At 45.1% G+C, this 25442-nt stretch overlaps 1 protein-coding gene across 2 annotated transcripts; it reads left to right on the forward strand.

Moving 5' to 3' along the window:
- Positions 1–1420: 1420 nt before the first annotated feature.
- Positions 1421–25195, forward strand: TMEM272 (transmembrane protein 272). Of its 2 annotated transcripts, XM_054272093.1 has the most exons (5): positions 1421–1680; positions 5251–5333; positions 12415–12474; positions 18745–18827; positions 21973–25195. In XM_054272093.1, exons 2-5 carry the CDS (start codon positions 5276–5278, stop codon positions 22333–22335), a joined length of 564 nt encoding a protein of 187 aa, XP_054128068.1. In that variant the 5' UTR covers positions 1421–1680; positions 5251–5275; the 3' UTR covers positions 22336–25195. The 2 variants fall into 2 exon arrangements, with proteins under 2 accessions (XP_054128068.1, XP_054128070.1); XM_054272095.1 differs by lacking the exons at positions 1421–1680; positions 18745–18827 and having other exon boundaries at positions 5315–5333.
- The last annotated feature ends 247 nt before the right edge of the window (positions 25196–25442 follow it).

Genomic DNA, 25442 nt, shown 5'->3' on the forward strand with positions numbered 1-25442 from the left:
CAAGCTGGAACACCCTGGGTTAGGATGTGTGACCCTGTGGCATCATCTCAGCAACCCACACTTGCCTCAGAGCTTCATGGAGGGTGAGAAAAAGCACCCCAAAAGCAGGCAGTGATATTGGACATAACTGGAATCCTTGCTGATGCCTAATGCCAGGCACTGGCCTGGGAATAACCACTAGAAAACCAGCTTTATCTGTTGGAAGAAGAAGCTCTATTACACTGAAGGAAAGAAGAACTAGGAGCACAGAAAGCCCAGCTGTCCTGTTTGGCCACTTGGATGGTGTGTCTCAGTCTCTTCCTGCTGTGCCTCTTCCAGCACTGGTGGAGAGCACCAGAGTCTTCCAGAAGTGTCTCCCTGCTGCCACCCTTCATTGCCATACAGAGTGCATGGCTTCCTTGTCTGAGTGCTCAAACAAACCCCTGCTTCAGTGCAATGGACAAAGGCCACAGCCTCACCTTCTGCTTCACTGCCAAACTTCCTCCACCAAACTTTTCACTCTGCAAGGCTACAGCAATCAGGCAGCCACACCACCATGAGGTCAGGGCTTTTGCCAGCATTTTGGACTTTGCTGCAGGCAAAAGCACAGGGAGTGTAAGAACCAGCCTGTGGCTGTGGTTGTGCATGTGCTGCAAAGTCACCCATCAAACACTATAATTTTCTTCACCTTGGCTGACCCAGTGTGGACCCATTTTCTTAATGCAAAACGTGTGGAAGTAGGAGTTTTATTGCTGATGAACTGTGCAAACCTGGAAGCTGAAGGCAGAATTGTTCCTTCTGGGCTGGAGCAGGCACTTTGTCAGCTCCCTGCTGGTGACTAATGAAGCAGGTAACCCTTTCTGTCTTGCGAGGCCTTCCTGAATGGACTCAAAACACATATCAATCTTTATTAATGATGTCACTCCTCCTGCAGAGGTGCTCTCCCTCAAATCCACTTTTTCTTGTGCAGAAACAAGGGCTTTCCAGCAGATTACCCATACCTATAATTACACCTGAAATACCAGATGGTCACCTGCTGATGGGAAGGTGATCTAGCAGGTAGCCACCTAACAAATAGGTGACACTCTGCCAGTTGACACAAGACATAAAGACCCAACTGCTAAGGTGATACACGTGGCAGTTTGCAAAGAGCTCTATCAGCTGCATTGATGGGGAAGGGGGGGAATTGCATGAAGCATGAACCAAGTACTTACCACTCTCTACTGATTTCTGAATAAATAATTTTTTCCCTCGAAAATAAAAGACTTAGCGAAAAAAATTTGTTGGTTTTTTGTTGGTTTATATTTTTCCCCCTCCTGTGCAGTCACAGCTGTGTGGGGTCCTTTGCTTCCCCCTGCTGTCACCCTGGAACGGCACAGGGTGGGCTGTGGCTGCAGCCAGCCGTGGGAGTGGGAAGCCTGATGAGGATGGGCTCCGCCGGCAAGCGCTCCCGCATCCCACAGCTCCCACAGTGCTGCTGTGGAGAGCGCTGAGAGCGGGAGGCCAGCAGGAATAAAAGGCAGCAGGGCCCCCTCCGTGCCTCACTGCCCACAGGCAGAGTCCCAGGAGCCAGGCAGAGCTCTGGGGTCCCATTGGAGAGGGCTCTCCCAGCTGGCTCCCACCGAAGGCTGGATTTGCTGCTCCTCTGCCCCATCTCCCACACGCGCAGGTGAACGGATTTGGCACCCACTGCACTCTCAGGTAAGAGGGGTTTGCTGGGACCTGGGCAATGAAAGCCAGTGTGGGGCTTTGTGGTTTGTTAGGAAGAGGACTTTGCTTGGAATATTTCAGAAAATAAAAAGCAATTGTTCCCTCTAGCAGTCCCTAGGAAGAGCCCTTGTTGTGGAGGGGTTTGCTGGCCCATGTACACCTCCCGTGTCCCAGCAGGGATCCCTGGCAGTCAGAAGCCATCAAGTGGGAATTGGGATCTTAGGAAGCCCCACCAATTCTGCCTGCTGCGTCCACCAGCACAGAGTGGGGCACCTGCATCTGGGAGAGAGAAGAGCTCAATTTGAAAAGTCTTTGAACACTGTAGTACCACTGTGGATGGACATGGCTCTTGTTTGGACTCACACATAGTGGGGCCAGCCTGAAGTTGTCTTTTGGCTTTGCTGTAGGTCAGGCATGCACCAGTCAGTGCTCACCCTCTTTTGACTCCTATTAGCTAAACATTTAGGATGAGAATAATGACCAGAAAAATAATTTAAAGGTAAAACTAACTGAAATTACAAGCAGGCAGGCTGGAGGGTCTGTGCTACACACACTTATCACTGCTGCTTGTAAGAGACAAGGAACTGAGTGCAACAGGTGGCAGAAATGTGAGACACAGCATGTGTTCTGGGTGGGCAAACCTGGCAGTGAGGGCACTCAGTGAGGAGTGTCAGACAGCCTGGAACAGGCACAGGGGTGCTGTGGCTCTGGTGTGGCTCAGCTGCAAGCTGCCACCCCAAAAAGCAGCTGTATGGAAAGGCTCCAGCCTCCTGCCAGGGGTTCAGAGACTTGTCCCCACTGCTTGCTGGCCCTTCTAACCCAAGGGCAGGTCCCTTTCCGCTGGGGAAACAAAACCTAGGGAAGGATTGATGGGAGGAGGTCCAGAAGTTGGCTTTGGTCTTTAACTTTTTTTCCTGGCTTAGTTTTATGTTTTTGTATGACTTTCCCAACTCACTATCAACCTGGGAGCAGGTACAGTGGGGCAGGACACCTTCCTGCCCTTGTATGCCACCAGTCTTTGTGCTGTGCCAATTTTAGTTTCCTATGAGTTTCAGTGACAATTTCTCTGCTTCAGCTGTGAAACAAAACCATTTTGCAGCTGTCTGGCTGCTGAATTGCACTTTAGCACCCTCATGCATTGGCACAAAAGAAAATAATTCATCCTTAACACCCACAGAAGCTTTTGAAGAATCACCAAAGATGTGGGGGAAAGGGGCAACACCTCTTTATCTGGCAAACAGAATGAATTCTCTGAGGGATTTGTCAGTCCTAGAGAAGTCCAAGCCGTCATCTGAGGAAGGACTGAAACCATTACCTGGTAGTTATGTGTGCTGTGTTCTTGTGTGAACAGGTTTTGTGCACAGCCATCGTGAAATTGCTTTCTTTATCTCACCTGTTGGAACAGCACACCCAGAGCTCTGAATCACAGTCACTTCTGGGCTCTGTCACTAGATGGTGACATGCTTCCAGATACCGAGTCCTCCTTCAGTTTGTCTTTTTCTTTTAGTGTAAAAGAGCAGTAAATAAAGACAAAAGACATCTGTTTTACCCTCTGCCTATGGAAATACAGCATTCTCAGCCACAATAAATTCTGCTTAAGATAATTTGATATTTAACTGATTTTTAATATGGCATTGGATTGATCAATGTTGTTTCTGTAAGAATTACTGCTATAAAAGTAATTTTAGTTATAAACATTTACATAATGACTAATATTTCCAATCTACACACAATATAGAACACCTTTGTCAGCAGACATTTCCAGATGCAAAATGAATGCCTGTTTGTTCATCTTCTAGAAACAAACCTGCACTGAAAGCTTTAAAGTTAATATATCATTTGGTTGGGAAAAGTACCACCCTTCCTCTTTTCTGTTTTCCCTGAGCATGCAACAGTGCCTATTTTTTTCCTTGAAATGCTCATCAATAGTTTCAGCCCATAGGCACAGTATTTGCTCTGCTGAAGAAGGTTTGGTGGCTGGTATGAGACACATGCACTCACCAGAGGTCAGGCACTCATATGTAATGTCCATTCCAGTCCATCATTCAGTAGTGAAGGAGATGTCCTTTGGGATATGAAGATGAGGGCTGGAAAAGGAGAGCTAAATTCCATGAGACATCTGATGAGATCAGGCACACTAGAAACCTGGATGTATTCATTGGTGGCTGGCTGCTGCCTGCAAGGGTTACTGACCTGGTGGGATATCTGTGAATGCCTCAGTCCCTGACTCTTGCTTGGTCATTCACCCACAGGTAAAACCACACCTGCCTCTGTTTCCTGCCAGGAAACAGAACCTGCAATGCCATTGTGCAAGGAGCAAACCCCATCCCTTTCCCATAGCAGCAGAGGGTCCTGTCTGGGCTTGGAGACAGCCTCCTCTGCTCAGCCTTGACTAGTAGGGCTTGGACAGACTTTGGAGAGGGGTATGGCCATGGACCAGCTGGTTGAACAAGTCTGTCTTTATCTTCAGTACATGCCTGGGACCCTGTGGTCCCTAGCAGGCTTTGGGCCAAGCTGGACACAGCATTGCACAAGAAAGCCCTAGGGTGGATCTCATGGCAACTTAGAACACAGTGAGGCTAAGCTTAAAATACTGCTCTCTAACCATTAAGAAATCTTGAGGCTATTTTGAGGTAGGTGCAGGAATGCAGCTTCCCTTGTCCTGGCCTCCTCCACACATACCTTCCTGTGTCACACAGCTGCTGCTGGCGGGACACTTGTGGTGACCCTGGCCAGAGGCTGAGGCTTGGAGCGTGTGGTGTGTCTGTGTGTGTTTGTGTGTGTGTGTCTGTGTCTGTGTGTCTGTGTGTGTCTCTGTGTGTGTGTGTGTGTGTCTGTGTGTGTGTGTCTGTGTGTGTGCGTGCGTCTGTCTGTCTCTATGGTGTGTGTGTGAGCTTTCCACACTCCCATTGATTTGGAATGCCACTTAACTGTCTGGTGCTGTCTGAGGCCAGAGCTTGGATGCCTGGCTGCTTGCTCATCCCTCACCCCACCTTGTAAAAATTCTTCTTTACAAGGAGCTACTTTCTAATCCAGCTACTTTTCTGTCAAAGGCATGTTGTTCTGGGCTCCCTGTGGGGTTTGCAGCTTTTATTCCATATTCTTCTTCAGAATCCTCCTTGACCTTAAAACTCTTTTCATCTTCTCTCCTCCTTTTTCTCTTTAATTCATTTTTGCTCACTAGTCAATTCTTGCTGAGGTTTGTGTACCAAGCCCTACTTGTTTTTCCTGGGTTTTCTCATAAGAGTTAAATACTGTGTTCTGCCCGAAACCCAATCAAGGTGAAGATAGAACCTTTCACAGTTTTCAGGAAGATGGCATTAATACTTCTCCCACAGCCTCCCTGTGACCCCAGGGCTCGAGCATCATCCCCAGCAGGCAAGCCTGGGGCTGCTGGAAGGCATAGCTGCCTCTGGGTTTGCCACGCTGCTGGCTGGATTTGTGTGTGCTTGGGGTTTTCGAGGGTAGAGAAAGCCTGCCAGCATGTGTGAGATCTGAGCCAAGATACTTGGTAAGGTGAAGACATATCTCATAGCCATATTAATTTCTCTGTCCCCACAGGCACCCCAGAAGGCTCACCACCACCATGGCTGCTGGCCTGGAGAAAGCCTGCCACCGGTGCATATCTAAAATTGCCAGCAATGGTAAGGCACTTCTGGTAGCCATTGCCTCATGGATTTGAGCAGCCCTGTTGCTAAGCCAAGTATATAAAGGAATCACAATGGTACCAAGTCCCACCTGCATCTTCCACTAAGTTTCCTTTCCTAGATACTTTTGGGAACTGATGGAGTGTGCACTAGTAACTCTACCCTAACAGCAGCTGCCTGTTGCAGTATTTGAAATATAGCAACCAGCACAAAATTTCAAAAAAAAATCACCATGTACTTAAATATGGGCATCAACAGACAGCCTAAGCAAAATAATGTGTTTGCCTCCTCTCTGAAGTGTTACCTTACACATAGTGCAGCAGAAGCATTCACCTCGTGAAGAGCAGCACAGCCAGCCTGGGAACAAACTCTCCTAGGAGTGATTCCCACCAAGCAAAACTGCTGCCAGCCTGTGTGATGGCACAGGGAGACAAGTCTGGGGATGGAATATCAGGGATATCCCCCTTTCACCCAGTGAGATCTGGGACAGGTTATTCTTCCCACTGCTGGCCTGCTCCCTGGCACAAGGGACATCTGGGTGGGGGTATCCCCCATAAGCAGCCCCTTGCTGGGGGTTGGAAGCATCAGTTATCTGGACAGAGGTTCTTCTGCATGACAGCCTGGGCTTGCTCAGGTTTTAAAGCAACTGGTTCTCCCCACCCAGGGTGGAGGGCACAGAGGGCTGTAATGAGCTGACAGCTGGTGGAACAGGCTGGTTCTTGCTCTCAGCAGCAACGCAGCAGAAAGCTGACCTGGGCTGAGGCTGTGCAAGCTGCACAGAGGCACAGGAGAAACACACTTCAGAGGTGGGGTTTTGTAAGATCAGGGAAGCAGTCTCCTCAGCAGGAGGTTAAAATCCATGGGTTTAAAGCAGCTTACTCCTGCTGACTGCATCTCCTTTTCCCTCTGAGTTGCAAGTGCCTTTTGCTTTCACTTCTAGGCAGTAGCAATTTCTAATTCCACTCAAATGCAAGAAGCAGCAAACCCCTTGACCACTCTTCCTAACTGATACTTTACCCACACTAATTGCTGCATTTCCCAGTCTAGGGTGTTTGGAGTCTTCTATATTCCTGATCTTTGCTTTGCCTGACAGGCTCTCAAAGCTCAGAATGAACTTTTATTAATGATGAAACCCCTCAACTCCTTGCTGTCTTACAACCTGGCAGAGAAAATCAGGCCAAAGGGACAGAAAGATCAACCCAGGCCTCCCTGCAGAAACCTGGCACAGGTAGGGAAGGAGAGGATATTTTCTGGCCCACTTTTTCATGCTCATCACTGCCCTAGGGGAAAGGAGGGCAGTAGAGTGATGGAAAACAAGGGGTACAGAGCATGCACCCTCATTATACCCTGACAAGTGCCTGGGAGTGGAATTGGGACCCAGCTGGTCCCTGTAGGATCCCTCACATCCTGCAGAAAGGACATGAAGGGAAGAGGATCTGGACTCATTGGTGAATATTACCATTTAAAAGGTCAAAAGTGGTATTTTCTCTGATTTTTGTTCCTAGTGTCTACAAGCGAAATGTTACCATCCCCTGTTATTAAATTACCATTGGAACTTCAATAATGAGGGAGAAAATAATTAATCCCCTAGATTTTTATTTGAAAGATATGGATTAGTTCTGATTTCACCTATGCTCTTCTACGCCAGAAGTACCCTCTTGGATACCTGAAAAGTTACCCATGTGTGAGGAACTCAGAGAGATCATTCCAGAAAAATATCTTCAGGTTCTTATCATGCTTAAGTTCAAAATAAGCTCAGCTTTAGCTATGGATCAGCTAATGCATTCAAAATGGATTTTATGTTCATTAAAAAGCAGTGATGCTTAATTTCACTTTTCCCCATCATCCTGTATTTATTTTTCAAAGACCTTTCCAGCAAAATCCACATTTGTACCTTTGGTCTGCTGGTATTGGAATAACTCCCAAGAGCTCCAAGAACCCACCTGTGGAGCATTTTTTCATTCTCGGTGTAGCAATTTAAGTTCAGTCTTCAATTTACTGACCAAAATAAAAAAGCCTAATCCACTACCCTGGGTCTACTGCAAAGCAAACTGAATGGCTCTATATGTAATGCCTAAATATTGTTATAAAATTACTTCTGGAAATTATTCACAAGGGGCCAAATCCAGAATTTAGACCATGGCATAACTATAGTTCAGTATCCAGAGGCATAATATAAAATCCAGGCTAGACACTCTGCAATATTGCTCAACCCCCAAGGCAGCTACACCTAGGACATAAATTTTAGGTGAAGTGATGCTGATATCCAGGTACCAAAATTCTATATTGCAGTAATTCAACCCTGCCTAATCAAGGAGTGGTGGAACACAGCAAAGAGCTGGTGGCCCTGAGCTGGGATTTGGTCAGTTTCCTCACACTTCCCCTGCCTCAAATGGTGGGGTTTTTCCTTTTGGAGGAACTAGAGGCCTCCATGGGAATGGCTGTTTCTTACCCTGATTCCTCCAGCTTCTGAGTATCTAGTCTGGTCAAGGGATTCAGTCATGCCAGGGATTCCTGCCCTTCATCCCCAGAGATTATTCCATCAATATATCTCCTTGCTATGGCATTAGCCTCATAACCAGCCAGTCTTTGGTTTTGCTCAAGGATATCTTATGTCTCTACTCTTTGGATCACTCACAGGTCTGGTTTTGCATGCTCAAACCTTGCTGTTATTTTCTTAGTTGGTGGTGGCCAGCCAAGCTGAACAGATTTAATTCCTTTCCTTCATGTTACTTCATTCAAGTCTTTTCTGCATATCCCATCTGAGAGAGTGGCATTTTCCTGTGACTTGAAAGCACAGAATGACAGCCAGTAATCACAGCTACCAAAAACACGGGCAGACTCATCTCTGGTCTGTAAAACACACAATCTTACTGGGGCTGGTTCCTCAGAAAGATCCATCGAGACTTTCTCTGCCACCACGACCCCCTCAGGCTGCATTCTTTCTTTCCTCCAAGTGCCTATCAGCACTGCAGGGGATGCCTGCAGATGCCATGAAGGAATAGAACAAGGATGAAAATACCTGTTCCCCATGTGCATTCCAGCCTGTTAGAGCACCCATGCTGCAGTGCAGCACACTGTGACACTGCTTGCTGAGCTACTGCATTGCCATCTGCACCTGCCCCAGGGCATCGACAGGCATGGGGCCCTGCCAACTGAATTTGACCCAGATTTCCCAACACCCAGACTGCTGGGAGTCAGGCCCCTTCAGAGCAGCATTCCCACAGGGTGTTGTCCAAAGGGCATGCTTTGGCATATTTTCACACAGAGTTTTGCTCCTCAGCTGGTTCATGCAGATAAATCCCGGGATAACTGCAAGCTTTGTTTTTAAGCTGGAGGATCTCATGTAAAAAAATAAAAATTTCTTTTTTATCCAGAACCTGATAGACTACAGAACAAATAGCAGCACCTGGGAGTGATGGTAATGTAACCAACAGTTCATTTATTACTGTATTTCTTATCAGAGAGCTTGTCACTCTACTGAGCAGCTTGCACTACAGCTGTATTAGAGAAGAGTAGGTAGATTGAGATTTATATTCATAAATAGCTGCTGAAAATCTTGTGAAGACTCTTACCTGAAAAGAAAGATTTTTTTCTCTCTCCTCAAAGTAAATAGGGACAGCCTGAGCTGATCTGTACCTTTCAAGTGCTTGGAAAACTCGTGGCAGCAAAATGAAGTCTGAGGAGCCCACGGGTGAATTGGTGTCACCTCCAGTACTGCCTCCAGATGCCAAGCAAATGCCAGAGGGCAAGAGGCTGTGTGTCCTGAGGCCAGGCACAACAAGGGAGTGGCAGAGGCCTGGGAGGAGAGCTGCAGTGCAGGGGCATGCCTGTGGAAGATGCAAAGGCTCAGGCATCAGACAGAAGAGAGACCGTGACATACAGCCAAAATGTCAACAGCGATCTCAAGCGTGTTTACTTCCGTGGGGAAATCCTGGCAAGAGGAATTCAGCCAAACAGCAGATTTGTATCAGCTGACTGTACTGCTGGGCAGGAGACACAAAACCTGCACCCACTGATCTAATTTTTGTGAGCACAGATTTCAAGGAACGTGCAAGATATTCAGCCACCAGTTCTCTTCTTCCTCTGGTGTGATCATAGACACGAGCTCTTCCCTCCATCCATTTCCCAGCACGCTAGGATCCCACAGCCAGACTTCACTAGGTGCTGCCCTGCTGGTACAGAGCAGTGAGATCTCCTGCCCGATGCCCAGGCACCAGCCTCATGGAATACCAGATACCCTCTCGAGGCACGCCTGGAAACACTTCCCTGGTTGTGCTGTGTTTTTAGAGACTACCAGCCCTTTTTTGCAACTTATTCCAGGAATGGGGCCAGGGTGTCCTCTGGCCAGCCTGTGAGGCGATATCTCCGACACACAAACACCACCAGCCCCACATGCGGACCTGCCCGCATGTCCTCTCTGCTGAGCCGGGCTGCCCTGCGGCAAGCGCCATTCTCTGAAGCAATTTGTCTTGGGACCAGAACGGGGCAGCAGAGCCCAGACAAACCCGGGCAGAGAATGCGTGCATGCCGGCTGAGCAGCATTCCTGTGAAACCCCCACACATCCAGGGAAAATCAGCCTTCAGCGCTGCTAGCGACACTGAGGGGGGCTGCAGAGCCCTGCCAGTTGTGTAGGCAATTGTTGAAGAGTCTCACTTTGTTAAACATGGATCTGGAAGCCTTCCCAGACTATGCATCTGCCCCTCCAATTCGAGACCTAAGAGGCTGTAGCTGAATGGGGAGATAATGAGTAAATACATTCCCCGCGCCTGCTTTGGGAGCGGAATTAATGAACCATTATCTCTTTCTCTTGAGCTCTGAGTGGTCTCTACCTCCCACTTCTCCCCTCCAAAAGCGAGCTGCTGGGCAGATGTCAGACACCAGCAAGCACGGACACCTGTGCGCCAGATGTGCAGCCTCGCATGCACATGAGCCCCCTGAGCTTTTTCCAGAGCTTACTGCAGCATCCCTCCCCGGGGTCAGGCAAAACAGGCACTGCACAACTAACAAACGACACGATGCCTTCTCCTCCTCCTCGTCCTCCTCCTTCTCCCGGGCTCCTGAGCACTTCCCTTGCAGCAGGGACAAGAGGCAGCTGTGAAACCACAGGCAGAGGGGTGACGCTGCAGTGACAGCACTTGTGGCCACACCAGGCAGTCGGTGCAATGCCTGCAGACCTGAGCAGCACCCCTTTGGGCACCAGATAGATGGGTTGCTCAGCCTCTGGGCACTGTTTACCCGCAGATGATGTTGGAAGCCCAACACATTTACAATACCATCACTTCTTGGTATGAAAGAATAGTCTAGATAACGGCAAGAGGAGCTAGCACAAAATGTGACATGTGGTGAAAAGGGAGGCTCTAGGCTGAGTTGTTCTAATGAGAGGCTGTCAGTGGTTGAAAGAGCTTAGTCAGTGTAGGGCACTATTCAAGCAGAGGAAGAATTTCTGTATTATGCAGCACTCGAGAGATAGGAGTCTGAGCAAAAATGAGAGAGAGAGAGAGGGAGACTGGCTGACAGGGAAAGGAGGAGGGGGCCGCACAAAGGAACAGAAGTGCTTTCTTCAGCTCAAAATACCCTCAGTCTCCCCCAGTTCATGGAGATAACAAACATGCTACTTCTGAGAAAGATGTCTCTCAAGGGCTTAAGTATAAGATCCTGGTTCTCTGTGGAGAAAACACGAGCAGCATGTGGGGGATGGTGTGTTCCCATGAAAAGTGTCTGCGAGTCAGAAAGCCTGGTGGATCTGCTCTGAATTTTGATGCTGTTCCTATGTCCTCTCTGTTTCTCCTTCTGGAAAACAGAGGCAGTGATGCTGCCCTTTTTCTCTAAGGCAGCCTGAGGGTGGTATTTTGGCAGTGCTACAGAATTTTCCAGAGCGGCACTGTCCGCAGGGTGCTGGCAGTGTCCCTGCTCCTGCACGGCCAGGGGGACACCGTGCACCTTGCAGAGGTTGCAGTTCTCTGGCATGGGGAACTGCAGGACACAGCTCACCCAGGGAAAGGGCTGGTCCCAAGCCAAATCCAAATACTTGCTCCAAGATTTTTTTTGCAAGCCTCCAAGGAGACGTCCTACTCCTTTTCTAATCTGTCCTCTTCTCAGCCCCTCTGCAATCTATGCCCACCTGCACTTTGGCACCCTTAAGGACCCACTTGCAGCCTGAGCCATTTCTGGGAAGGCTCTGAAGGGACACTTGCCACAGAATGTCCTCATTATATTTTACTCTCATTTGGCAGGGCAGCGTTTCACTTTAATGTTGCCAAGTGTTCATGATTAGGCACAGAAGTGACAGCTCTTGTAAGACAGGCTGCTCACACTGTTCTAGACACTGCTGTCCCTCACCCACTGTGAAGGTAAGCACTCATCTTCTGCAGCACCTGGCTGTGCAGGGGAAACATCAGGGCTCAGATACACCAGCAACTCTCTAGGGAGTAGGTAAGCCCCTCAGGTCCACTCACCTGCAGGGAGAGTCAGTGTGCACCCCTAAGAGCATCCTTCCACACAGCTTAAGCTGATCTAGCCCAATGACAAATCCCACTCCATGAAGGAGCACTGCTGCCTTTGTGCTCATAAGCTAAGCTGGGCCAGGGAGTTAGACCAGCCAGAAACCATTCACATCTGTGATAAAGACAGTTTATTTAGCTATCAGGAAAAGTAAGTGGAATGGCATTAAAGCTGCTATTTGCTTAGCAAACAGATATGGCCCATCAGTTGCCATGGATTAGCTGATGCAGAATTACTTGTTACTGCACAGTCGCCTGGCAGTGCCTCTGAAAAGGATGCAGGATAAGGCAGCAGTGGATGACTCCTTGCCCTTGGATTAAGACAAGCTGCAAGTAATAGCTTCAAAAGCAGTTTGTGTCTCTCACTGCATCCTGGAAGTGATAAAACATGTGCTGGTCTCATCACTGCAAATACTGCACCATGCAGGTGATATTCCCACCCCATCAAGTGCACTGTATTTCTTCCTACACAATTGTCTGGATTTACAGAGCATCTGTAAAGAACTGGATGGAAATGCTGGCCTCTAAACTTGAACTAGCCCAAATAACACTGTCTTTCTTTTCTCCTTCACAGCATGCTTTATATTTGGGCTCCTTGCTTTCCTTGCCTTACCACTGTCCATGACTTTTATAGGTAAGTTGACAACTAAAGTAAATTGAAAATAGAAACTTCCTGGCACTCTGTGGCAGGTTAACATATTTGGCAGAAGAAAGGAACTGGAAAATTCAGGGTTTCTAACTGTTAAACCCCTGTCTTGGTACTTTAGCTTCACACAGAATCTCAGCCCACACTCTGTATCAGGAATGAAGGAGTACTTGAATTCTGACCCTGTTTATCTTAAAAACCCCTCCAGTGTCTTTTACCTCAAAACCCAGCTTTGTCTGTGGGAGGAAGCTCAGAATCTGACATATGAGAAGATTTCATTACTCAGGATCCCTCTGTATTAACTACACTGCAAAAAATTGTAGAAGCATAGTGCTGGAAGGGAAAAAGAGATGCTGTAGGGTGCTATTTCTCCCTTTTTGAAAGTCAGACCTGGTTTTTGGCTGATCTGCCCTCGAAGGCTGGATTTGTGAGTAGCATTTCAAGATCAAATATTTAAGAAAGGAAAATCCTTTGAGCAGTAGAATTTATACCTTTTTAAACTGCATAAGGCCCCTCTTTTCTTAAGCATCACCTTTCCCTTACCATTAACACAGATCTTTGTTTTTTCTGTAACACTTCATTGCTCCCTTTGGGCCTTTCACATCCTCCATATGGGTTGTGAACCCCACTTGAGAAACATCAGTGGAGACACCAATCCACCTCTGCTTTTAGACAGGCCCATGGGCTCACAGCATCCCTGACAGATGTCTGACTTGCCCTTGCTCAAGGAAATTCCATGGCTTCTCAAGGAGACCATTTCAACATTTTATTGCTCTCAAAGACAAAATATTTTTCCCATATCCAACCTAAATCTTCCCTATGGCAAATGAAGCAGATTACAGCCTGTCCTGCCCACTGTGGTCACAAAAACATATTGGTCACTGTCCTACTCAAGAGATCCTTTGAACTGTTTGAAGGCTGCTGTTATAATCCTGCTCCATCTTCTCTTTTGTTTTCCCAGAGGTCTTAAAAACCTAATTCTTTCATCCTGACCTCACAGGTCACTGCTTCTGTAGCTTTTTTTTTTTTTTCTCCCATTTTTTTCTCCCTCCTTTGACCTCTGTGCAAGTATTTTTCCTTATTAATAAAAGAATGATGTAACACAGGCCTCCAGCTGAGATCTGAGGAATGAGCAGTGCTGAGTAATTAGCTCCTCTGTTTAACATGCAGGATTTCTGTAAACACACCTCAAAATGAAACATGGTCTCTCTGCACCAACCCATTTCCTCCCAAATTTAGTTTATGGTGCATTGTAAGCCCAGATGTTTTTTGGCAGTGCTGCTCCCTACCAGACATACCTCATTTTTTATTTACCTTGAAGTTTCCTCCCCAACACACAGCGCTCAGCTCTATCAGTTTTTGTCTTGTAGATTTTGAATACCTTTTTCCAGTGTATCCAGATCACTTTGAATTCAAAGTCCTCAAGAGCCCTTGTCTTTGAGAAGCTGTTCACCTGGTGCCTCGCTCCTCATGAAGCATGGCCCAAAGGAACTCTAGATGCAGATGCTGAGGGCAAGCTGCATCCCACCTAGACTCAGACTGTGTGCACCCACAGCCAGGCTGAGTGCTGTGTGATGTCCTTGCAGGCTGTTAAGGGAAATGGATGTTCCTGACAGTGAAATTCCCACACCCTCTCTTAGGTGTCTGCCTTGACATGAGGTGACTTTTAAGGCAGTTGGGACACCTGGCCCATTGGCATGGATAGTTATCCAAATCCACATGATAAGTGTTCAGTTAAAGGTTGGTGCTATTCCCTTAATCTGGGGCTTTCAAAGTACCACTCATGACTATGGTGGGATTCCAATTAGGATGTCCTAATTAGGAACCAGGGAGTTCTAACGAGGGATTGGGGAGTAATTTGGAAGTAGCAAAATGGACTGAACTGCTGCATCTCAACACTTCTGCTCTTATATTTATCCATGACTTAAGATTGCTATTTATCCCTTAAGAAGATTCTAGCTTTAGCTTTTCCCCAGGCTGAATATGCCTGAACTGTGAAATAGGGATGGGAAGGTATAATACAAAATGTGGTATGGTTTCCATGCATACTGACATCCTGCCTTCTGGAAATGAATCCAGGTCTGGGATCTGACCACTTACAAATAAGATTTCTCAGGAATATTTCACAGTATCTTTAAGATCAATGAGAAGTGGAAAGTCTATTGTAAGATATTAGCCTGGAGCTCTGGATATCTCCTGCATCAGATACAGAGCCCTTTTTTTCCCCACAATTTACTGAAATTAAGAGATAATATCACTATAATGTAGTGTTGTCAGAGGATATTGGTTTACTGCAGCTCCATATCAGCAAAGGTATTTTTAGGAAAATGAAATGTCAAGGAAAATGCTGATATTTATTTTCCAAGCAAAATCCTATGATTTTCTGATAATATTCTGTTACCACAATCTCAGAAAAAAACTTGCTGATGTGCCTCCAGTCATTTTGGCTCTTGCTTCCTACAGAGGAAAACTGTGAGATAAAATACTTGCTAAAACTCAGAGATGAATAACAGGCAGCCCTAGTAATAATTGCACCCTAACATCATACACTCTTAAAATTCGATAATGCTGTAAATCACAGTATAATTCAAGATACATAGAAAGGAAGTCTCAGCATATTTTCCATGCTGCAGACTTGTGACATTACTTAAGCCATAGATTGTTTAGCAGCTTTTTCACTTTTACTGGCAGAGAAGATCCCTTTTTTCACTAAACACTCTAAAGATATAGAGATTTATTTAAATTTTTTTTAGTTTCCGGGACAGTGAAGGATTACTCTCAATAACCCATTCTTGTATGTTGTCCAGAGTACCTTTATATACAGAATACCCCAAGGGTAGCTAAATCACATTTGAAAGCTGATGACATGGTTTTTTTTTTTTTTAATAAGCAGCCTAAATTGCCTCCTGTTCAAATTTAACCCAGTACTACTCCTCACACTCAACACCAAATAATTCCTCAAATCTCAAATGCTCCTGAGATTTGTCTAAAGCCTACTCTCTTACTCTGTGCCTTTACGTGGGAACCAGTTTTGTGCTTTAGCAGTAGTTGTTTACACAATCTTTCCTTGCATTCCAGTCCCTCAGCCAGTCCCCTGATTTGCTGACATGCTTTCTGATAAATGGTGCCCAAAAGCAATTTCTTTGAGATAAATTCTCTGCAGCACCTAGATCTAAGTGTAAGGCCCACAGTCAGGGCTCGACTGGGGTCTGTGCTAAGTGATGGCAGCTGCAGCCATCCACGAGGAACACCTGCAAATGGCCTGGCATGTTGAGGTCTCTGCCTCCCATTAGGAATAAAGTTGTGTAGTGGGCACCAAAGAGTGGATCAGCCTTGCTATACAGCAGCCCTCCTTTCCTGTGGGTGTACTTCAGCCATTTCAGCTGAGAAGAGTAAAGCAGATAAAAAGAGGCCAATGCTGTATTGCCTTTCCTTCTTCCTGACCCCTCATCTCATGGATAATCATGAGTCACAAGGACACTTGATAGCAATCCTTTATGGGCCATGCCAGAGCACTGCCCCAAATGGTGCCCTTAGAGAAGCCATTGTCCTGTTTGCCCACAAGTGCTCTTTCCACTTGCTGGACCCTGTGTCCTGGATCTCACTGCAGTGTTGTTCTGTGGTAGCCAAGAGGTAAAATGGGCAAGTACCTCTGCTTTCCCAAGCCTCCCATCTCTTGTTTTTTCCCCTTTGGATGCTGTTCAGGCTGTGTCTGATCTTGCACAGGTCTTTGGTTCATTCATTTGGACTCCTGTGCTGGTCTGTGTTGTGGTCAGGCTCAATTGCTTTTCACTCTGAACCACAGATTCCTCTGGCTTGCAGGGAGCACTGCAGTAGAAGCAGACCTTTGATCTCTCATGGTCCATACATCCCATCTCTAGCAGTCAAAGGAGAACATATCTGTTGCTTATGGGAAAGAATCTGTTGCTTTCCAACAAATTTTGGTGCTCCCAGATAAACCACATGCTGTGTGAGAACTGATTGGCACATTTGCTGATTTCACTGTAACAAATACCAGTGCCCATCTGCCAACTGTAGGTCCACATTTCCTATTCACACCTTGGGGTGTATTTTTAAAGTTACTACTGTATCACCTGCTTTGACCTGCTCTTTTGCTGTCATATCTGTCTGCAGTATTCTCCCAAAACCGACGGAGTGCTGCTGTCTGTCACTCAAATCCTTCCCAAAACTGACTGATATCATGTTATATATATATATTTGAAAGGATTCCATAATAGATTTGTCTGGGAAAGAGAATCGGAGCAGCATGACAAAAAAAAGAAAGGCATTTTTTTCTCAACTTTTTTTTCCCCCTCAAATTGAAATCTCAGTTAATACATTGGAAATAGAAATTGCCTAGGTTCCTAAACTGAAATATATTCCCAGTGATCCCTGGCCAGCTGCTTTTGTGGCAGGCTATTAGATGGCCAAGAACTTTAGAAACCTTGGAAGCAGCTTTCTGGTGAATTCGATGTAATTTGTGACAATTTCCCTGCTGCCCACCCCTGTAAAGCTGGGAGTCTGAGCATGTCTCAGTGTTACATAGGGGCAAAATGGACAAAAAAATCACAGCTTTGTAATAAGAATGAAAGGGGAGAGAGTCCAAATCCATCTAAGTGCAGCCTTTTTCATTTATACAAAGGTTGGTAATAAATGCTTAGTATTGATGAGTCCATAGCCCTTACACACAGGGGATCACAAAACTGCAGACCACAAAACACTGTCCCATGTCCTGTGACTAAAGTCAGACCTGTAGCAAGCAACCACAAGCCACAGCACCTGTGTTATGCCATGCAAAGAGTGCAGGAGAGGTTCAGGACATGAGCAGTGTTATGGACCAGCACTAGCAGTGGATTTGGTGGGCAAATTGACAAGCTAAAGAGGATTACAGCTATATTAAAGAAAAACCAAAACAAAACCAAAAAAACTCCAAAGCAACCAAAAAAACTCCACCAAACCAAAACCCACTGGTACTTTCTTAATTCCTCCTATTCAGTGTAGTTCTGAAAATGGAAGCAAGATGTTTCACCTGAGAAATGTTGAGCACTATGACTTGCACGTTCCTTTTGGTATCCTGCAACTAGATAACCCCAATTATTCAAAGAAAAGTCAGAATACCTCCTTGTAAACTATTTATATAGCAAGAAGAACACAGAAAATCCTTTCTACCCTGTGCAACTGATCTGTCAAAGCCCTGAAACACGGGATAAATATCAATAAAATTACAGTGTAATATGAACTGTTTAAAATTTCTGAAGATGCCATTGGGTAAGAGACTTGGGCAGAGGATTCATCCCAGCTAATTTACAGGTATCTACAGCTGGCTGTCTGGATTCCTTGTATAGCCATGGAGAGACAGAAGCCCTTTCAGGAACCAACTCACCCGACCCATTTCAAATGCCTATCTTAGGAAAAATGAATTGAATTTTACAAGTGCCTATTTCTCCCTATTGACTTCAGAGTGTAGAAAACTAGTTCACGTATGGATGCCTGCATTGCAGACATCTATATTTGGACAGATGAGTTTCACTGCCACAGACCTGTATCACAAGCTTCAGTCTCTACTGCCAGCAACATCCTCACATAGCCATACATTTTCTTCCCTAAAACTTACCCAACTTTCTCTTTCTTGCAGTAGATTTGAGGGTTGCCAGGGTCCTCAGCTCCATAACAACCAATTCTTTTATCCTCCGGCAACCGAAACAGCTTGGAAACTTGAGCTTCCACAGCTCCCTATCAGCTGCCGGGAAAGCTAAAACAGTTCCAGGTGCACCCACGGGTATTGGCTCCCAAGCTTCCAGGCATCTGACTCAGGAACATGCCATACTTATAGGAACTAATGAGCAGGAAAATCCTGGGGGAAGTTTATCAGAATTCCTTTTTTTGTAGTTTTGATTTTCAGCAAATTTTCTACCACTGATTTCCTGTCCAGCTCAGTCAATGGTTCATTTAACAAAGAGCTGTGGCTGAAGCTAATGACCTCTATATATGGCTGCAATTAGTGTTGCCAGAAAATAGTAATGTTGGTTTTGCCTTTGCTATCTCTCTTCCTTCTCCTGCCTTTTGCTTGTTCATGGCCCTCACTCCTCTAGTGGGAGGTGCAGCCCCCTGTTAATTCAGCCCCCATTTCAGCAGACACAGGATACAAGTCTTGGGTGTAAGCAAGACATTTCACTTACAGCATCTATAATTCTCACTGTACAGCTTGTTGCAATATCTGGTCACTTGAGATAACAAACATCCATTTTTGCCATTCAGGAATGAAGTTTTTGGAAGATTGCCCAGTTCAGCCACTGATTCCCTTGTATCTGTTGGTGGGTGGCGTGATTGGCAGCTTAAAGGTAATGTGCCTTCTGTGTGTGAAAAATATTTTGTGTGACTCGACTTTGACTTGCTAGTTAAGACATGATGATAGCTCCACACAGCCACATGCACCCAGTGCTGGAGAGCTACAGGATCAGGCTGTGCTTGTTCCAGCACCAAAAGCACCTGTCAGTCAAGTGAGCTGCTAATGAGCTCAGCATTGTCCCACACATTGTGGTGTGACTTTCTCCTGCACCACAGCATCTGTGCTACCATCCCTGCTGAGGGAAATGACTTCTTAACATGGATGCCTGTCCTTTTTCCATAAGCAGTCCTCCAGGCATGTCAAATCTTTCCCCATTACTTTCATACAGACAGGACAAAAAGCTAAGTTACTCTCCTTGCTTTGGGAGTACTACAAAACCACTTGTGTTTGTACATAGTCTTCCACAAGTTCAATTTACTCCCACTCTGACCTGGCCAGAAGTAAATGACTGCAGCAGAATCATTTCCTTCCAAAGTAAATATATCCTTGCAACACAGCAGGGCTTATTAATCTAGATGCACCATTTTCTAACCACAGCTATCTGTCTTCTAGTGGACTGTGCTCACTTATATCTTTGCTGAGCCCCAGTCTGGCAGTTTGAAAAGTAGAGGCACCCTCATAACTGTGATAAACCTGGTCACTATAAAGCTATGCAACTCTGCATTGACTCTAAAGGATCGTCCCTGTTCTGACAGTCCCTTTGCAGATGGTGTTAACTGGCTTTCAGGAAGCATGGAGAGCTTCACCACAACAATTCTAGCCATTTTCTTTGCCAGGACTGAAAGAAAGAGGAAAGAATCCTACTCTGCAGGTCTCTGCATTCACTGCACTCTTTCAAAGTGGTAACCCAACAAAACCACAGTACATGACTGGGATATGAATCATGCCCTCCAAGGACCTTTGGTCAGTAAATAAGAAAATGGAAAAAAAAAAAAAAGAAAGTGCTTAATCTTGTTACAAGGAATTTGCTGCATTGTGAGTTCTACTGGCAAATGCTTAGTCATTCGATCACACCAGTGGACTTATCTGTATAATCAAAGGTTCATTTAATAATAGTTTAGAAAATACTAGAGCAGAACTGAAAGGCAATTTTGAGGCTAGTGGACTGAAGCTTTCATAAAAAATGTTGACTTGTTCTTGCCATTTCTGTTAAAAGTCAGTTTTTCTCACTATAACTAAGGTGGCACATGGATCAGTTGATATTGATGCTGACATCAAATAATGCTTTGAATTTTACTTCAGTTGACAGCAGGACTGCTTAATTTGCAGTTTGGCAATGCATTTGGTCAGAACTTGATTAGCTTCACTCACGTGTTATCTCAGCACTTGGTCTGCAGCCAAATTCAAGTCTCTCGTCCGTCTGAACTGTGCCCTCTGTTCTGTTCACTGGACTGCACTGACTTCATCCAGCAGTGCCCTTGCTTGAGCTCTGAAAGTTAAAAGGTCACAGAATGGGTGCAGGATGAAGTCTGAAAGGATGCTGTCCCATGATGGACATCATCTAATAGCAAGTCATTCTAGCCCAGATCTGTGCAGTCCGTAGGCTCCTCATCTATTTCTTTACCACCTCCAGTCTTTTAAAAAGCAATGGTAACTGTTCACCAAGGCAACTGAACCATCCTAGAGCACCCAGAGAGGCCTGTTGAATTCATGCCATGCTGCTCCATAAATGTATGTTCAGCAGCTAGTAACAATGTGAGCGACTGCCAGCAATTTCTTCAATCATGCTTGGCAAGGCAATATCCATAAGAATTAAATGCACTTTCTGTGAACTACTTAAATGCAGTTGAGATTCATAAATCTACCTGGGAGGTCTCTCTGACTGCCTCAAACCCAGTACTCATCTGCCATTTAACCCCATTCTCACTGCTGAGCTTGAGAGAACCTGAGTGCTGAGCTGAAAGCTAAAAGGACTGAAGCACAGCCCCAGGCACCCTCATGCAGAAACCTCAGAGCCACTGGCCAGGCAGGTTTATCCCTTCAGTGCCTCATGAGTCTGTGTAAAACAAATGTTCATATGAGAAGATGATAGGCTGAGCAAGCCTGTTGCTTTGAGTGCTCAGCTGGATGTGAGACATCAGTGGAAACACTATTTTTTTGCCTATGTTGGTGCTCGGACTTTAAACTGTGTTTCTCAAAAACTGGTAACAACATCTGGGCTGGAATACCAGTTGGTTTTGTAAACAGATATTTAATAATTTATATATAACCAAACAGTTTTCCAGAGAAGAGTAAGAATAAGAGAAAACTCTGTATTTCTGGATTCTCTTGCTAAGCTTTTCCTATTGAAAATGGGGCACATGGAATAAAATCTGAGCCTGGAAAAATATACACCCGAACAGGTTTTCCTTGGCCAGTGTTCTGGAGAAAGAAGAGTGTAAAATGAGGGATGCTGTTCTCTTTCATTTCAAGCAGAAAAATGAGCCCAGATTATAACTCTGTGAAAGAGAACATGACAGAGAACTCCACTGAATCTACCTGTGTTCTTTGTATTGCCAAGACTAAATGAGAAATCCAGGCATCACTGATAAGTCCTACTGCATTTCCCTGTATACCAACCCTTCCTAACCACCTGGCATCATGGCATTCCACATATTTCTCTGCTAGTTTTAACTGAAGGCAGGAATGGAGCAGTCTGAGAAAATGGCACTTAATTGAAGAAAATTTGACAACAGTACATTGCAAGCATCTAAAGCAATTTCTTTGAGGTTTAAGTCATAGTCTATATGCTTTATAATTTGCTATAAACTGATCCAACTTTATAACCATGGAAAAATAGAGTTAGAAGAGAAAAATCTACCCACTACAAGACAGGAACTACACTACTTAAGTAATTTAGCAGTTACTGTAATCTGTTCTTAAAAGTCTCCAGCGTGGGAGCTGCTGCCATCTCCCTACACAATCTGTTCTCATGCCTTCCCATCAGCAATTTTTTCCAGTGTATGACCCCCACTGGTGAATAACCTATAAGGAAAAAACGCATTATTTCCCAGCAGTACCTGCCTCATTTGTGGCTCCTTAACTTTCTATTTTCCCACATCCAATTTTATTTGACCCAAAGACTGGCAGTGGCCAGAAGGTGTTCAGACTCTCTGCAGCCACTTTACTTATTCCCTTTTCTCCCCCCATGCCTCCAGGTGACTCTCCTGCTGTACGACTCAACCAGGATGAGGCAGCTGCTTTCCAAGTCTGTTGTGATTGATGATGATGATGATGACGAGTATCCCTGGAGGCAGAATGCTCACAAGTACTACGTCCATCTAACCCTCAGCCTTTTCCTCTTTCTCTGGTTCATTCTTGGGAACTACTGGGTTTTTTCTGTGTATCTGCCAAATTTCATCCCACCTTTTCATCAGCCTCAGGATTACTGTGACAAAACCCTGTACATTTTTGCTGTTGGTGTTCTCATTATTAGCCATACTGTTCTGTTTCTCCTTATCTTCTGTAGCTGCTGCATATACTGTTTTTCCAGGCAAAGATTCTCTTCTGAGGAAGACTAAATGCTACATAAATAAATCTCCATGTTTGGGAAAGCGTGTACAACAAAGAACAGGCAATAATTCACCCTTGTGTACATCTTTGTTGTATGATATATATGTATGATAGCAGTCAACTTCAAGGGGAAATCAAAAAATACAGTGCCATCTGGAAATAGCTATGCTGGAATACAGCATAGTCTATGCAAAAATGCTGCTGCAGGTGCCAGGGTGTACTCCAGCTAACTTTTACATCCCATTTTTTAACTCTGGATGTTTTACCAGGAGGGAGCTCTTGCAGATGGCAAACTCCTCTAAAACCAGATCCCCCTTATGCTGTATATAGCACAGTACATTTTTGCCTATAAAAGTAGCCATGTTGTTCTCTTCACTGGGATCTGAACATCTCCACACAGTCTTGCTGAGGTTTGCTATTGTCCCTGAGTTATAGATGAGGGAGCTGAGACAAAGGGTTGTACTCAGGCCACTTTGCAAAGCACATGGACTCTGTGACTCTGACAGTAACTGAGATGCTCACTAGAGAGCTATTCAGGCCCCTGTCAGACTGGCCAGTAAGCAGCTGTGATAGCAATAGGAGCTTGTATAAAATGCAGCCTGAATATGGCCTTCAGGTCTCTTCTGAACTTGGACCAGGAAGCATCTATATCTAACTTTGGGGCTAAAGCAGACAGTATGAATACATCCATATATGTCCAATACGTCCAAAGTGAGCCAAGGCTGCTTTGCAAGTCTTTGGCAGAACAAAGAACTGAGCTACTGAGTGTCAGACTGGTGCTTCAACAGGGCTCAGCATTCCCCAGTCAGGGGATACACTTTCTATAGCAGTAATTTGTCAATACCACACTAACACAAAAATTACTGTCAAACCATTGTGATCAAGTTCATAGAAAAACTGATAATGTTACCTTGGTATTTTGAATATAGACCACAACAATAAGACTTGGGTGGGGATGTGAGAATTTCAGGCAGATGTACTCTCTACAGCAGTTCTCTGGTTGTGGTGTGAATGTACATTTGATTTGTTCATCTTGGTGCTGTACATATGGAAATCTGTACTTAATGGACAGATGCAATGCAAGCAGTTTTTCAGTCAGCAGCAGCAGCTTTAAAAGCACCAGCATGCAGAGAGACAATTTTTTTTTGTGACACGTAATGGAACAACCCCAGAAGTGGTCCTGGTAAATTGTTTTTTCATGTGTTGATGAATGCGCTGTAAAAGTGCTCTTTCTGCTTTTGCTCTTATGCACTTATGTCAATGTGGTCAAAATGGAGGGGCTCCCCTCTGGATGAGCTTGAGGGTGGCCCAAGGCACAGGAAAAGATGTGTGTTTTGTGTATTTTGTCTGTTAAAACCCACACAGCTGAAACTTGTGTTTTAGAGAAATCCAAAAGGGTTATAAAATGCCTGTGAAAAAGTGAGATATGTAAAAGAGCTCAACAATATGCCACAGCTGAACAGGATCTGCTCAACCATCCTTCCTGGGACTGAGCCTGAGAGCAGTGTAACATCTGTGGGAACCACCTGTCTTCAAACAAGAACACAGATCTCACCAGCTATTGTATAGACAAGCCTGAATTTGGTTTACAAGGATTTTAATTCAGGCCCCAGATTTATGAACTGTTTATTTCCAGAGAACTAATCTTAGAAAGAAGGTAGGACAAAGATGAAATAATCTGACATGAGGGCAGCATCAGTGTAGCATTCCCCTGCTCTGCTGCATCCATTCAGAACAGGTCACAGCCAGGCTGCCCCATTCAGAAACCCATGGAATAGGTATTACTATTATTGCTGGCTTAGGCCATGCACAGTTTTATGTAGGGAAATGGGACCAGTGGAAATCTTTCCTTTTATTTGTGGGCCTCATATTGGATCTGGGAAAAAAATCACTGGCTCTGTTTCCCAAGGAGCTGCTCCACCACACTCTCCACTGCCCCTCACTTTTCTGAAACATAACTGCTGCCAATGGTAAAATGCTACAATTCCTCTTTCCCACCACAAACATTACAATGGCTCACCACTTGGGCTTCAGGATTTCAGGGTTCAGTTCTGAACTGATCTATGGGATTTTACCTTCAGTGGAGAGCATCTTTCATTTGTTAAGAACCCAAAATGTTTAAGAAATTGCCTATCAGAAGGCGTAACTCCATCCATCACTCAAATGCAACAGAGCAGCTGTTTATCATTACACAGGAACTTCACCCAGAAGCCTGGAACAGGCATAAAACCAGAAAATTATACTCAGTTGTCAGTGCAAAAGAAATTTAACAAAAACGTAGCTCCACCCATAGGTCCCCTGTACAAACTTCCCAGTTGGAAAATACTGCTAGAATCACTCTTAATCACCAGGAATTAAGGGCTAATACTCCTGACCTAAGTCTGAATTGACTGTAGTGACCTCACAGCAAGTGATGATGTTCTCCTATTGGAGCAAATAAGAGGAGATTTTAGTTCAGCCCAGAGGAGAAGGGCTGTAAGGTGACATTGCCTTGTGTTTGCTGTGTGCTTTTGTGAGCATGGTTACAGCAGCTCAGCAGATGTGCAATGATTTGCCAAACTTCAGCCACACAACAGTAAACCTGAGGCCTCTGCCTCATTCATGGAGGCTAAGATTGACTGATTGTCTACAGTCTGACATGGAGGATTAATTCTTCAGATATGGGAACCCAGGGCATCCACTGACATCTTGGGAAAGTGCTGCTAAGTCACTGTGCTAGTGTTCAACACCTGGTTGGTAGAAACACAAAATTATAGAGGTTGTATTAATGAGGCAAAAGACATTTTTGAAATACTTTGAAGTTATACAAAATTAACAAAACCAAAACACTTTGCTACAACCAAGAGAGGAAAATTCTGCACTGATAATATTTACCTTTACCTTGTATACATCAATACACTATGGCACATTCAAGTGAGAACATCAACACCTCCAAAATAATTGGAGCCATCAATTCTGTGCCCAAAGGGATCTAAGCATGCCTTCTGCACTTTCAGCAGACTGGAATCTTGCAGGACTGGAGCAAGGATACTTAATTTGGGCCTGTGATTAGATAGGCACCTGAGTCACAGTGACTCTTCTGACCCACCAGCTGCATAGTTTCTCTCAAGCTGCC

The sequence above is a fragment of the Melozone crissalis genome, unplaced genomic scaffold (genome assembly GCF_028551555.1).
Source record: "Melozone crissalis strain CALT ecotype California unplaced genomic scaffold, PUWL_Pcris_2 ptg000013l_1, whole genome shotgun sequence".
Lineage (NCBI taxonomy): Eukaryota > Metazoa > Chordata > Aves > Passeriformes > Passerellidae > Melozone > Melozone crissalis.

Bases quoted from the DNA above. Each gene is read 5' to 3' on its own strand.
- TMEM272 (XM_054272093.1), top strand. From the start codon at position 5,276: ATGGCTGCTGGCCTGGAGAAAGCCTGCCACCGGTGCATATCTAAAATT. The intron at 5,334-12,414 runs GTAAGGCACTTC...TCTCCTTCACAG, and splicing joins ATCTAAAATTGCCAGCAATG to CATGCTTTATATTTGGGCTC. The intron at 18,828-21,972 runs GTAATGTGCCTT...CCATGCCTCCAG, and splicing joins GCGTGATTGGCAGCTTAAAG to GTGACTCTCCTGCTGTACGA.